The sequence below is a fragment of the Piliocolobus tephrosceles genome, chromosome 5 (assembly GCF_002776525.5).
Source record: "Piliocolobus tephrosceles isolate RC106 chromosome 5, ASM277652v3, whole genome shotgun sequence".
In the NCBI taxonomy this organism is placed as follows: Eukaryota; Metazoa; Chordata; class Mammalia; order Primates; family Cercopithecidae; genus Piliocolobus; species Piliocolobus tephrosceles.
In genome coordinates, this window is record NC_045438.1 from 150625658 (window position 1) to 150641734 (window position 16077).

The 16077-nt window shown below is 39.6% G+C and overlaps 1 protein-coding gene across 7 annotated transcripts in view; it reads left to right on the plus strand.

Moving 5' to 3' along the window:
• The window catches only part of KIF13A (kinesin family member 13A), a 234948-nt gene that overhangs the window by 119993 nt on the left and 98878 nt on the right, over nt 1-16077 (plus strand). For all 7 annotated transcript variants that reach the window (XM_023209795.1, XM_023209787.1, XM_023209789.1 and 4 more), the window contains exon 5: nt 15888-15980. In XM_023209795.1, the coding sequence (XP_023065563.1) occupies nt 15888-15980 (93 nt within the window). The remainder of the gene's footprint in view (nt 1-15887; nt 15981-16077) is intronic.

A 16077-nucleotide genomic window follows, 5' to 3' on the forward strand; every position in this document is an offset into this window, starting at 1 on the left:
AAACCCGTCATTAACCGTGTTCAATTTATGTTATTCAAGATGCAGCCGTATATATCTTCCTGAACTGGAGGTCTTCTCATGTACTTCTCAGATACTTTCCAGGACTCCTCATCATAGGCTAGAAAAAAACCTGTACTCCTTCGACTACATTTGAGGTCCTTTATTATATAGCCCCATTCTACCTTCTCCACCGTCTCTTCTGGGACTCCTCTCGCCATTCATTCAGTACCTCAGCTCAGTGTCTATTGTTGGTTCCTCTCATGTAACTCAGGAATCCAGAAAGTCTCACAATAATTTTTTAAGTATTCATGACCCCCCCACTACTATGTGTGTGCAGCCCAGGAAGCCCTTGAGAAATCCAAAAATGAGTTAGAAAGCAAAAGAAGTGCATACCAAATAATATTTTGAGATAATATTTAAACTCTAAATTTTATAGATTTTAAGTGTTCCATAAAATCCAAGGAGAGAGAAAATCTGGAAAGGCACTAGATTTTAAAGAGAGAGAAAAGAGGCACCAGATTTCAAAGAGATAAAATCTGGAAAGGCACCAGTTGTCTGGGAAGGCACCGTAGAGGAGATGGAACATAGAGGAGATAAGTATTTGAGAAAACACACATATTAAATAGCCTGATTCAGCCATTCCACAAGGGATACGTGTATCAGACCATCATGTTGCATACCATAAATACATATGATTATTACTTGTCAGCATATGAGTTGTTTAGAGTTTAGTCAAAGGAAAGCCTAGAAGACATCCAGACAAGAGGAAGTGACATGTATCAAGGAGAACACATGGACTTTGATGTGAGACCTGGGTTTGAATCTCAGGACCTCTGTCTTGGTTCTCGTGGACAATTTATTTAATTTCTCTGAGATACAATTTGTTTTCTATGGAAGAAAGCAAAAATGGCAATACCTTTGCTATGTGGTTGCTGTAAAGGTTAAATAGGTCACTTTATGTGGTGATTAATGGAAGGTTCCCATAAATGATATTTTCATTTAACTTTTCCATAAAGGAAGATGCAGTACCATGGTGGTAATGCTGGTCTGAGCAGTAGGTATATCTTGGCGGGGGGGGGGTGGGGGTGGGTGGGGGAGCGGGGGAAACAGCTGCAAAGTTGAGATTAAAAAAGAAAGAAAGAAAAATAAGAAGGTGCATCTTGTGGGGGATGGGGGATGCTATGGGAGGCCTGTTTGTACATGTTGAGTGAGGCCAGATAATAGGAAATTCTAAGAACTTTAGACTAATATGGTGAAAAATGGGGCTATTGGAGTGATGTGGTTAAAATAAAATAATGCTTAAGGAAGATTGTTTTTCTCTTTCTTTTCCATATCTTCTGGAATCACATCCTCTATTACTGCCCACAGAGAACACTATAGCCTTCTGCAACATACCACTCACGTGCCTGGATATACAACAAAGTTTTTTTTTTTTTTCAAACCAGAAACGACTTTGTTACATACAGATGATAAAATTTAGTTGTGAAACTCAAGATTTCTGTAGCTTTTCATTACAAATAGTTCAGATATATTTTAAAAGATCAAAATGATTTTTAAACATATTGATATTTTGCATGATCACATTGAGTACCATGTTCCAGTTAGCCCTGAAATTGGGTTCTGCCAGCTCATAGAGCACTGTCTACTTACAAAGTTTGGGAGGATATTTTCTTATTCTTCAGATATTCCCATTATCATACAAATACTATGACATTCCTCCTCCTTAGCAAAAGGTAAAATTCATGCTTACTATTCTCTCAAGTTTATATCCATTGTAAATAATCTGCCTAGTAAATACGTTACATGTAGATTAGTTGATGGTTTCCATACTAATTTATTTTCTCTTCATTAAAAAATAACAATTCCTTCTTAATTGTGAATAAAAACATTAAGATAGAAGCATTCATTATCTGGTGGAAAACAGGGGAAGTGGAGAAGGGGAAGCACATATTTCCTGAAACCGACCTATTTGTCAGGCTCGATGAATAATGGCATCATTGATACTGAATCAGGACTCTCAAAGCTGCTCTCAAAACTGGGGAGTAGCAGGGAGAGAGAGAGAGAGAAAGATAAGTGCATGGATTGAGAAGGCAAAGAGAAGCAAGGGCTCTTAAGTTCTGTGTGGTATGTCAAAATGGTAAATTCTCAATCATGTCTTGCTATTTATAAAGCTATAGGAAGAGCTTCCATGCTCCCACTTTCTGATTTAGAAACATGTAATTCTCTAGTAGGTGTAATGGCATTGCAGTGGGTTGGTTGGAACAGTTGAAGAATATGAGCTCTTAAGTCAGACTTGGTTCAAATCCTGGCTGTAGCACGTTCTATCTCTGTAAGGCCGGGTGAGTTACTGAATCTCACGATCCTTCTGTTTCCTCATATGGTAAATAAGGATACTAATAGTTCTGATCTCATAGGGTTGATTTGAGAACTAAATGATGTATTCATTTAAAGTGCTTAATCCAGTAAGTACCTGGCTACTTAGGGAGTAGGAAGCACTCCCTTAATATTTGTCGTCATCTTTATTATTGTCTCATTGTGACAGGAGTCAGTATTTTGGAAAGAAAATGCAATGTACTGAGATTTTTGACAACTGGTTTTGCCACAAACTGCTAGACCTTGGGCAGGATAATTTCTGTGGGTCTCTGTTCATCTGTGAAAGGAGGAGATACAGCCTGGAATGATCTCAGATCCCCTCCAGCTCTCTGATAAAACATGAATCAGCCATTTTATGTTGGCCACACAGCTGTTCCAGTGGACTTTTCAGAGGCAAATTAAAGGCTTATTTGTTAAGCCATTCACATTGCATTGAATCATGCTTTGAGGTATTTTACATTTTATTTATTTATTTATTTATTGAGAGGGAGTCTCGCTGTGTCACCCAGGCTGGAGTGCAGTGGCACAATCTCGGCTCATTGCAATGTCCCGCCTCCTGGGTTCAAGCGATTCTCCTGCCTCAGCCTCCTGAGTAGCTGGGATTACAGGCATGTGCCACCACATCTGGCTAATTTTTGTATTTTTTGGTAGAGACAGGGTTTCTCCATGTTGGCCAAGCTGGCCTTGAACTCCTGACCTCAAGTGATCTACCCGCCAAGTGATCAGCCTCCCAAAGTGCTAGGATTACAGGCGTGAGCCACTGCGCCCAACCAGGAATTATTTTACATTTGAAATATATTATCTCTTCCTCCTATTACCTTTTGGCTAGGTCGTTGTAATAATGTTTGTCTGGCAGTTAACTCTGAGTTTGAAGCAAAAACCCTGTGTAAGGGCTAATGAAGAAAACAGAAATAACCTGCAGAATTAGATACCTGGAGCATGGCATTTCTGCATAAACTCATATGTTCTCCCGAACTTCATATATACATGCGGATATATGCAGATCCACATTTAAGATTATAAAGTTAGTATATTATAGTCAATACTGATAAACTTGAAAGCAGTCTTTGTAAATGTTTGAGTCACTGCTGATTGCAATTAAAGCATTCTTGACAATGAATCAATACATATTTTAACATTTCTAAAATGTGCCATGTTACTAGATAACAGTGACTTCCAGTAACTTTGGTTTTTATTTTCTTCCCAGATCTATAGAAATCTTCATACCCAAAAAAAAAAAAAAAACAGACTTGTAGTGACATATCTGGGGTCAGTGTGGATGTGAACATTCCCTGGCCTGAGAGATTCTAAACTGTTGACTCAGAAATTATGTAACAGTTCTTGCCATATGGCATGTTGCTCAAATGTGCTGAAGCCATGTGTTTTCGAGCATTGTTGATGCCGTGCAACTCAGGAGAAAGGTCGTACATCTGCCTCTTATTCTGCTAGCATTGCTTTATACTGTGAGGGGAGAGAAGAGCACCTCCAATCTGTGGACTGATGCTGTGGGAACAGCAGCCATGTTTGATTCTGTTCCCATGACGGGGGATTTTATGTGCTTAGAGCTAGAAATGATTTCTGCTTCATATTGCTTAACCAAAGCAGAATCGTAATGAGACACAACATTTGTGCAGCAAAATTTACATTCTAAAAGGCAACAGTAGCCAAAATAGAACCAATTTCTTAGCAGAGTTCTACAATATTAATTTATTCTAGCATATTGTATTGGTTCGTTATTTTACTATTCAGTTGGTCTGTTTGAATGAAGGCTTTTTTCTAGTAGTTAAAAGCACAAGGTCTGGAGTCACACTTCTTGGGCTCAAATTCTGCCTCTGCCACTTCCCAACTGTGTGGCTGTAGGCAATAATAACAGCACCTCCTTATTATAAATCTTGTGGGTTGAAATGAGATTATGTATATAAAGCACTCAGCAAGTGCCTTGCATGGAGGAAACACTCAATAATTGTTAGCTATTGGGTTTAAACCATAAAAGTTTTCCCTATAGTTGGCCAGGGGTGGTGGCTTACACCTGTAATCCCAGCACTTTGGGAAGCCGAGGTGGGCGGATCACGAGGTCAGGAGATCGAGACCATCCTGGCTAACACGGTGAAACCCCGTCTCTACTAAAAATACAAAAAATTAACCGGGCGTGGTAGCGGGCGCCTGTAGTCCCAGCTACTCGGGAGGCTGAGGCAGGAGAATGGCGTGAACCTGGGAAGTGGAGTTTGCAGTGAGCCAAGATCACGCCACTGCACTACAGCCTGGGCGACAGAACAAAACTCCGCCTCAGAAAAAAAAAAAACAGTTTTCCCTGTAGTTATGAGCAGCACTAGTAGTTCCTACTTGAATAATTTGTTAAGGTAGGGATTCATTATAAATGATACATGCCATTTTAAAAGGCATTTATGAAAAAATCTAAATGCCAAATCCTCCTAGATTTTTATTTTTCTTTTATGGTCTTTTATAAATTATCTCACCTCATACTTGATTTGTCATTTCTTTTGGTGACTCACCTTTATCAAGTTGTTCCCTAAGCATTGCATTTAGAGTTTTCTTAGAATCAGCAACCCTCTTTTTTGCATTTGTTAATTAAATTATGTAATTACAGAGAAGTACAACTGACGTAGAACAGTTTAGGAGCAAATACAACTGACCCTTTGTACAGGCATAACTCAGCTGGTGAGAGTCCAGAGAGTCACCTCCCAGCTGGAGTGATTTAGCATGCAGGGGGCATTTCATAGATGGAAGAGAGAATGTTGCTTAATCCAGAGAACTGGACAAGAAGATCAGTTAAGAAAAATTTTTCTTGTAAAGGATGTTAAAAAATAAATGAGCTTTGCTAATCTTGTTAATTTTTTTAAAGTGTATGTATATATGTGTAAATAAATAAATATATATATATATATATATGCTGCTTTTTTGTTCTCCCCTTTACTCGCCTATTTTTTATCCTATCAAATCCCCGTTTCTCAATACCTGTCTTTCTTTGTCCACATTTATTCCTTAGGGTACTTGTTGGCACCCAGAAAGATCCTTTAACTTGTGTTTAGAGGGGTGAATAACAATAGCAATAGACAGTACAACCCTGAGCATTGAATCCCAAGCACTGTGCCGATCCCTCTGCATGCACTAGGTGATAAAATTGTCAAAGCACCCAATCAGATAGAAACTATTACTGCCCCCATTTTACAGATAACAAAACTGAGGTTTAGCAAGACCCTGCTCCCTGTGAGAGCACTGAAAGCATTGGTAAATGTGGACGTTAGTTAATGACATGTATGCTGGTGAAAATTTTATGGATTCTACTCCAGCCTGTGGTGCTCCTCTCCTCTCTCATCCTGAAGAGTCATTCAGTGACTCCTAAGGAAGTCATATTGAAGTGCTCTGGCTTAGAACCTAGTCAGGAATATACTAAGGGTACCCTCACTCCTGTCAGAAGTTCTCTAGGATCCTTATATTTGGTTTGGGCTTTGTTTTAACCTCCCCTCAAATACTATAAATATTGTGCTGCCCACGATCCAGAAGAAATGTTGAGTTGGGTCTGCTGCTTTATCAGAGAGAGCGGGTGTAAAACACCATCAAATCAGATAGAAATGAAGGTTTACTTTGTTAGCAGTTGTTTTGTGGGAACCACCCTCCTGTATGACTCCAGCACACATTCTGTGTAAGACATTCTTCACAGGTGAGTGGCTTTGTATTCTTTCTTCATTCTCGGGACCAGTGCCGAGGGCAGTGGTTGCATGACCTCCTCCTTGGTGAATCACGCACTTTGTCCAGCAACAAAAAAAGACCATGCTCATGGCCAGCCCCAGTGCTGTTGCTGTGGTGGAAACATCCATCTGGGTGAGTCACCCATGCCAAGCTGCGAGCCAGACTTCCAAGGACTGTAACACTGATAGCTCTTGGATGCTACCAAGGAAAATGTCTGTGGTCTACCTTTACCCTCATGGCCTGGTTTCTTGGGATCCTCTTACCAGGCACCTCAATGGCAAACATTTCTGTAGTTGATTAAAATTTAAATCTAGCAATACCAAGTCAAGCCTTACAGCTTCAGTTTCTTTATCTGACCTCTGTAGTTTTTGGTCATTTAACTTAAACCAGGTTTGAAGTAACTACATATGAGAATTTTTGAAGGCTGCACTTCCATACACCAAAGATTTTTGAGAAGGGGATTTATTTAAACCTCATCCAAGCTGGGCATTCTTCACCCCTTCAGGTATGTGAGAAGAACGTGTCTGGTCTTGTGCTGTCCAGGTGCTCTGATTTGGAGCTGGGCCACCTGCCAAGTCCAGACTCATCAAAATCGCTGTGCCTGTCAGCCCTGTTTAGAAGTGGAAAAACACCCTCACAAATGAGTAGGCCCGGGAATTCCAAGTCATAAATCGTGAGCCCAGCCTTCATTTTTGTTTTTTCTCTCCCTACTTTGATTCCAAAGAGAAGAGATAGGGAAAAGAAGGAAAACTGGGGATTCAGTTTAAATTGGTGAAATTATTGATCGTGTTCAAATCTTGGATGCTTTTCTGTTTAGTCACTTTAGAAAAACAAGAAATATTCTGTGCATATGCCAGGTCTGATCTGTGCATCACCATGCTTAGTGTTTTATTCAGCCATGGGCCATAGGTGTCTGCCTTGTTTAATGCAGATTTTAAACAAGACAGGGCTTATATCCTCCCATTTCATTCTCTCACTTTCTAGAACACAGCCCACTGTGACTCTTTTATCCTATGCCTCTTCAGTCATCAGATGTTGGGCATAGGAATAATAGCTGCATTTTTCCTTCCATCCCTGGTTTCTTTCATGCTTTGTTAACAGGATATTGCCATAAAAAGAGATTTCCTTGGTTACCCATCTCCCAGTACACACACATGGTAGCTTTGAGCCTACTGCTGCTGTTCTAAGTAGGGACAGATTATGCACAAGTGTGAACACCCAAGGGTGTTAGCTTTTCAAAGATCTGTATCAGGCTGGGTACAAATGACTCTAATTTCAGCACTTTGTGAGGCCAAGGTGGGAGGCTCACTTGAAGCTAGGAGCTCAAGATCAGCTCAGACAACATAGCAAGATCTTATCTCTACTAAAAAAATAAAAATAAAAAATTAGCCATGTATGGTGGGACACGTCTATAGTACCAGCTACTCAGGAGGCTGAAACAGGAGGATTCCTTGGATCTCGAGGAGTTAGAGGCTGTAGTGAGCTATGATCATACCACTACACTCTAGCCTGGTGGAAGAGCAAGACCCTGTCTCTTTCAAAAAAGAAAAAGATTCATATTGTATGTGACTCAGGTTTGGGTGACTCAGGTCTGTGACTTTGCTTGCAGAAATTCCATATAGCAGCTCTCTTTGCTGTTCTGACATTGTGTTATGGGTTACTTTGGGCATGCCTGTGTTTTAAGACTTGTTCACATGATTATAGAAGGTCTAATCATAAACCCCAGAGGAAATTGGCGTTGTGGTCATGGTTATTAACAAGTGAGGTCAGGCTTGCCCTGTGAATTTGCTGCACCAGGCATGTGGAGCTAACATCTGCAGAGCGGCCACCGCCTTTTTGGCATTGGTTCCACTGAAAAGTCACAGGCCTCTTGGATTTGACAATGTTATGGCTTTGCTCGGATTGTCTGTGATAGAAACAAATACTCATAGATCCTCCTGCTTCCCACGGGACTTACGAACCTTCCCTTATGAGCTGGTGTGCTTTGCCCTAGACAAATAGCACTTCATTCTATTTGAGTGTAAACTGTAGTTGGAAAACGTTTAGGGTGGAGATATTGCGTCTTTTATGGGATCCACCCATGCACTGTTTGAATTCCCTGATTCCCACCACTCAGCATAAACGGTTCCTTTTTTCATGAACTGAGGTTCAAAAAGCAGTTGGCAAGTCGTTTTTTCCTATGCTGAGAAAAGGGACCATTGTGTTTAAAAAATAGAAGTGAACAAAGCAAAAACAAACCAAACCAAAACAAAAAACAAAAACAAAAACCCTTCAGTCTTTTGGATAAATTAGGGTCTCTTTAAGAGACCTTATGAGTGTTCTTGATATTTCATATTTTGTATTGCAGAGTGAAGCGTAGCCGTCATCTGTTTTTCACCAAGAGCTGATTGCTAGAGAGGACAGAGACTGTATCAAGAGTCATAGTGCCTTTTAGGCTTTGATTGACAGTTTGGCCTTTTTTGTAGTTGTTTGTACTATACCAATGGTGCCCTGAAGGTCACCGAACCAAATAATTGGTTAAGTATAACTCCAGCCAGGGGTTCACACAGCTGAAAAGGCACCAGAAGGGCAGAATGAGGGGAACTCTAGAACCTGTCCCACTTACAGTTTTGCTGATACAGTTTATTATATTGTTTTTTTCCCCCGTACCCTTCTATCCCAATGTTAAAAAAAAAAAAAAGGAAGAATTTTTCTTATAATAGACAATATGGGTTAGCATACCCTGGCTCAAATAATGATACTGTTCCTTCTTCTCATCATGTCCATGCACACATGAACACACACTCCACCCTTTCTGTCCCCCCCACCCTTGCAGGTGAGAGTCATCACCGTTATATCTGGTCAGTAATATGTTTTAAATGGGACCTCTGTGGGAGCTAGAAAAATAGCAACGATTGGTTCCTTTCAGAAATCTTCCTAAGAACAAGTATGTTTTCTTTTTAATGTCTTAAGAGATAGGGTCTTACTCTGTCGTTCAGGCTGGAGTGCAGTGGCATGATCATGGCTCACTCTAGCCTCAACCTCTGAGGCTCAAACAATCCTCCACCACCATGCCTGGCTAATTTTTTATTTTTTTATTTTTTTTTAAGACTGGGTCTCGCTTTGTCACCCAGGCTGGAGTGCAGTGGCTCACTGCAGCCTCCACCTCCCGGGTTCACGCCATTCTCCTGCCTCAGCCTCCCGAGTAGCTGGGACTACAGGCACCTGCCACCATGCCTGGCTAATTTTTTATATTTTTAGTAGAGACGGGGTTTCACCGTGTTAGCCAGGATGGTCTTGATCTCCTGACCTTGTGATCTGCCCGCCTCGGCCTCCCAAAGTGCTGGGATTACAGGCGTGAACCACCGCGCCCAGCCCATCCATGCCTGGCTAGTTTTTTATTTTTTGTAGAAATGGGAGTCTCACTGTTTTGCTCAGGCTGGTCTTGAGCTCCTGTCCTCAAGAGATCCTCCCGCCTCAGCCTCCCAAAGAGTTGGGATTACAGGCATGAGCCACCATACTTGGCCTTTTTTCTTGTATCTTTGAAATTGGATTATGCCACAAAATTGTTGCAAAAATGAAGGAGCCATCTGAAGGAAAAATAACTAAATAATTACTTTTTATTTGTAGTAAAATGAATTATAATTGATTAAAGACTTAAGAGATAATAATAAATAAATATATTCTAGATTTTTACTGGCCACATACTCTGGTAAGTGCTTTATCTATATTGGTTCATTAAACCATCCCAGTAACCACTTAGGTAGCAACTATTAGTCTTACTTTATCGATAAACTGGGAACCTTCCCAGTGTCACATAGCTGATAAAGAGTAAAACTCAGGTTTGAAAGTCAAATTGTAAAAAGCTAGTGGTGTGCATCTATGATCCCAGTTGCTTGGGAGGCTGATGCAGGAGGATTACCTGAGCCCAGTCATTTGAGGCTGCCACGAGCTATGATCCTGCACCACACTCCAGCCTGGACACAAAGCGAGATCCTGTCTCCAAAATAAATCAAATAAATAATAAAAAAACAAAACTAGAAGAAAATATGGATGAGTTCTATATAATTTGGGGGTGGAAAAGGATTTGTGGAGCATAACACATATCATAGGCAAAAATCATGAAGGAAAGGAGAAAAGATTTGAATATGAAAGACCAGAAGATTTTGTATGACCAAGAATAACGTAAGACCAATAGACAAATGACAGACTGGGAAAAAATACTTATAACCTATAAGATAGACCAATGGTTAATATCCTCAATATATAATGAGGATTTTAAAATTAAAGAGAAGAAAAGCAATGGCTAGCCCAAGGACTTAAATAGTCAACTTACTAAAGTGTTAGTACAAATGAACAATAAATAGAAGAAAAATTATCCAAACAAGAGGCTTTTTTTCCCTACTGACTTCGTCAGAACTAAGAAGAATAATCTTAGGGATTGTTGTTGAGGGTGTTGAAAGTAGAGACTCATGCATTTTTAGAGAACTTGGACATTTGATTTTTTGAAGTTTTGCCTAGTAAAGTCAATAGGAAACTGCACAGAGGTAGACATATGAGAATAAATATTGCAGAAAAATAAAAGGAAATAATCTAAATATCCATAGTAGGGAACTGATTGCATCTGTTATTCATACAATGGAAAGTTGAACTCCTATTTAAAATGCTAATATTGCTGTATATTTGTAGACATGGGAAAATGTTCATTATTTCTTGTCTTAAAAGAGAATGCATTGTCTTTGAGACACAAAGCCATAGTAATAAAATGTATTCCAGTGTCTCTAGACTCCAATCTTGCATAAATATGTAAAAATACATGGAGAATGAAAAATTTTTTCAGAAACGTAGGGTAATTGTTTTCAGTTTTTTTTGTTATTTTTCTCAGATTTTTTCTTTTCCAATTATGAATAAAGCTTTACTAAATATGACAAATTTGAATTACATTCTATCTGCCAAACATAACTATAACTAAAAGAAGCTGACTATATTTGAAATCACATGTATATATTTAGTGGAAATCAGAGAGACTAGTTTTTATTTTTTGTCATATATTTTGTTGTCATGTCCAGGAGGTACTGTGTGTATTAGTAAAAATGTGATCTGTAACGTTATCAAAAGTACCTCATCAGTACCTACATAGTGTGTTGACACATCTATTCATACCCCATTGGCTTATTTAACAAAGACCTACTGTAGTCTTATGGGATTCATTAGAATTTCAAAAACAGTCATACTTTGACCAAAGTGTAAAGTAATTAAACATTTATTTTTAAGTTCAAAGAACAATTTTTTTTTTTTTTTTGAGACAGAGTCTCACTCTGTCACCCAGGCTAGAGTACAAAAGTACAGTCTTCTGATAACTTTTTGTCGCTGATGAGGGAAGAGGCTCCCACCCAATTAAAAATACGTTTTTCTGAGAACAACAATATCAACACAGGAATAATTCAGTGAATACAAATGCCTATTGCGTGCCAGGCACTCTACTAAGATGCAGCAACGACTGTTTTCAGAATCTGGCAGTAAAGGTGAACACGAAAAAAAAATTGTGCCAGCCAGGGGCAGTGGCTCATGCCTGTAATCCCAGCACTTTGGGAAGCCAAGACAGGCGGATCACCTCAGGTCACAACATGGTGAAACCCCGTCTCTACTAAAAATACGAAAATTAGCCAGGCTTGGTGGCGGGTCCCTATAATCCCAGCTACTTAGGAGGCTGAGGCAGGAGAATCGCTTGAACCCAGATGGCAGAGGTTACAGTGAGCCGAGATTGCACTGCACTCCAGCCTGGGCGACAGAATGAGACTCCATCTCAGAAAGAAAGAAAAAAAAGTTGTGCAGTGTGATGAGCTCTGAGAGTCTGTTAAAATTATCCTGGAGACTAGAGGTGAGAGCACTGATTCCCAGTGTCATGCAGCATGAGTTACTGATGATGAATGAAATCAGCCTTGACAGTAGGGAGTCACTATAAGCTGACCCAAACCCTGCCATTCACTGATAATGAGATCTTGGGCAAATGACTTAACCATTTCAAGCCCCAGTCACCTTATCAGTCATAATTCCTACCTACTCTACTTGAGTATTGTGAGGATTCAATGATATAGAACATGTAATCCCAGCACTTCGGGAGGCCAAGGCGGGTGGATCAGGAGTTTGAGACTAGCCTGGCCAATATGGTGAAACCTCATCTCTACTAAAGATAGTAAAAATTAACCAGGTGTAGTGGTGCATGCCTGTAATCCCAGCTACTCAGGAGGCAGAGGCAGGAGAATCACTTGAACACGGGAGGCGGAGGTTGCAGTGAGCCGAGATCGCGCCATTGCACTCCAACCTGGGTGACAGGGCAAGACTCATCTCAAAAAAACAAAAACAAAACAAAACACAAAAACAAATAAAATATGTAAAGTACATTGCCAACAGGACAGTTGATAAAAATTATCTTTGCTTTTCCTTAGTAGCGTAAATAGTAAATTTAGAATACAAGTTTAATAGGTTAAATCATGTCCTGTTTAGTATTTGCAACAATTTGGTCATACACTAAACTGAAATTTACTCTTGTAATTTTTTTTTTACAATTTTTGTAGAGACAGGGTCTCACTTTGTTGGCCAGGCTGGTCTTGAACTCCTCTCCTCAAGCCACCCTCCCACCTTGGCCTCCCAGAGTGCTGAGATTACAAGCATGAGCCACCATGCTCAGCCTACTCTTGTGTTTTTATATGCTGGGGAGTTCTTCGATCATTTCATTTATTTTTCATGCAATTTTAGTATACACATCCTGGTGGTTTGTTTCATTTACATCATAAACCTATTTCATACAGCTATATAGCAGTCATCCTTGTTTTTCCAACGAACAATCTTCAGTTTAAAAGGCCATTCCTACCAAGGAAAAAGACACATTGTTACTTACTCTTAAAAGAACCTAGGAAAATAATTCCTCCTAATTCCAGCATATTCAGCATCAGAAGTAGAAACCAGAAGTACCACATTTTACTACCTAATATAGGAATAGATATAATAGATATTAACTTTAGGCTGTAAAAAGCCATAATAAAATCTCTTTGACCACAGTGCTTCTCTGCAATTGAGTCCTTTCACCAACTCAAGCTGTGGGTTTTTTTTTTTTTGCTCAAGTTACTAAATATGAATTGAAATCATGAATTATGGTCAGGATGCTTGACTTAGCCAACTCTTGAAGTCTCTTGTCCCCACCCTCACCCCACTCCCTTCCTGGGGGCTGGTTAACCAGTGTGAAAGATCAAACAGGATTGCTCCATTCAGCTGCTTGTGCCAAGAATGTATTGCTTTTAGAATGCCTTCAAATGGCACTTGGGTCTGGCTGAGGACCACACAATTCTAATAAGCCTGGGTAGAGGCTGGATTTAATTCTGGGTCTTCTCTTATATAGGGCTTGGCTCCGGATTTAAGGCCTGCCTTTTAGCACTGGGCTTGGGAACATCCGTGGAATAAGGAAGGTCCTTTGAGAAAACATATGAGAAATAAATATTAATGTATATGAAAGATCACACACCAGAGTGGTCAGGTATTTTCTTCATGAGCACAAGGCGATCATACTTGACTATAACATAAAAGCAATTTGTGAAGCAGATAATAATTTTGATTATACCTTATTCTTCTCTGAATATATACGTATTTGCATACGGATCTTAAGGTACTCTTCACAACAGACCTGGGTGTTTAGAAAAGATTCTTCTGATTATACCCATTTTAAAAAATCCGCATATTCCATCAACGAAGTTACCAAACATCTATGCTAGATGGTAGAAGTTAGCAATAGAGAAATAAAGTTATATAAATTTGGTATATTTTTTCAATCCATTTTTTACACTTTAGCATTCGTAGATCTCTTGCACACACACCAGCGTACGCACACACCCACTATTTGACATAAGGTTTTACATTATACGTACAGTTCTGAACATGGCTTTTTTTTCACTCAACAATGTTCTTTAATTTGAGCATTATTTACACATAGATGTGGGTGTTGGGGGTTTATTGTTTTTAAAAAAATGTTATGTAGTATATTCCATCATATAAAACAGTCACACTTTACTTACTTTCATACTTATGGGCATTTAACTTGATTCCCGTTTACAGTATTATGAATAACACTGCCATGAACATCCTTCACAGGGCCCTTTTCGGGAACGTGTCTCTGGAATAGGCGCTTCACAGTGGGTCAGACAGTGTAGGCATATTCCCTTTTACAGATGCCGTCAAGTTTTCCTTCAGAATGTCTGTATTCATTCATTCTCCCACCATATGCAGCAATATCTGATGTTGTCAGAATTTTATTTTTTGCCAACCTAATGGTTGCAAATTGTATTAGTCTGTTTTCACACTGCTACAAAGAACTACAGGAGGCAGGGTAATTTGTAAAGAAAGGAGGTTTAATTGACTCACAGTTCCGCATGACTGGGGAGGCCTCGGGAAACTAAGAATCATGGTGGAAGGTGAAGGGGAAGCAAGGCACATCAAGGAAGGCGTGTCTTACATGGCAGCGAGAGACAGAGAGAGAGAAAAGAACTCAGAGGAAGCCACACACTTTTAACCATCAGATCTTGTGAGAACTCATTATCATGAGAACAGCATAGGGGAAACCGCCCCCGTGATCCAATCACCTCCCACCAGGTCCCTCCTTTGACACGGGGGGATTACAATTCGAGATGAGATTTGGGTGGGGACACTGAACTAAACCATATCACAAATACTATCTCGTTTTGTGTCGAAACACTTTTAAGAGTCTCATCCTGCAATCATGTATCATAGTATAATAACAGACTCCTAAAATCAGATCTGAATTTCCATAAAAGAAAAACATAAAACCAAAAGCTTATGTTGTGTTACATTATTTTCAAATGTAAAAGGAACTATCATGTAAGATAAAAACGTTAAATTGACTCATTCTTTCAACATTTATTAAGCATTTTGTACTAGGTTCTAGGATTATGAAGATAAGCAGGTTATAGTTTTGGGAATCAGGGAGCTCTCATTCCAGTGGAGGAAACAGGTGCTTAAACTAGTAGTTTCTGCAAATGCTGTAGAGTGAGTGTTCTAAGGACTATAAGAGGACAGGAAGGAGAATATAAGTCTCATTGTCTTAGTGATGCAGAATGAGTATTAGAAAATCATCAAATTCAAAGGGTAGCAAATGCTGTCCTTTTCTGTGTTTAAAACAGATTGTCACACATTTACTCTTCAGCCCCGCTCTGCCATAATGTAGTACATGACACAGTCCCCCCAGGAGATACAGAGAGATTCACGAAAGAGATCTTGTCCCCCACCCCCCCTGTGAGGACACAGGTGACGGGTGCTGTGAATCTACAGACAGCAGCTGAAGTTGTCAATCCATCCTCAGCAACTAACGGTTTTTCAGCACTTGGCATTTACAAAACACTAAGCTAGGTGTTGAGGGGGATACTGAGGTGTGTATAACGGTCTTGTTCAGTGGCAGTTCAGAATCTAGCTGGGGAGATAAGGCAATTCATATTTAATGACATCGTAGATGCTCAGTCATAAGAAAAAACCACCAAATTTGAATGATGCTTCCATATGGCCCACTCACAATGGAAAGAAAACTTTAATATTTAGAGAAATGTCTTAGAGGGAAACAGTGTATCCAGGTACTGGGCTGTCGTTTAGAAGTGTGGATGAAATTGCATATATCGAACTTTAATACACAGCGCTGTACTTAGTAGGCACTCTGTACACTTTTAACATTTTTTTGAATTGACATAATATTGTTGTTAATACAAATAGGTCAAGAAAAATTATTCTTTTTATTAGTTTTTAATTTTTGGCTTGTTTTTTAGGTCAAGAAGTGGTTTTCAAGTGCCTTGGGGAAGGAATTCTTGAAAAAGCCTTTCAGGGGTATAATGCGTGTATTTTTGCATATGGACAGACAGGTAAGAAGTTGCTTTTATAGTCCAGATGTGATGGATCATGCCTATAATCCCAGCACTTGGTGAGGCTGGGGTGGGAGGATTTCTTGAGCTCAGGAGT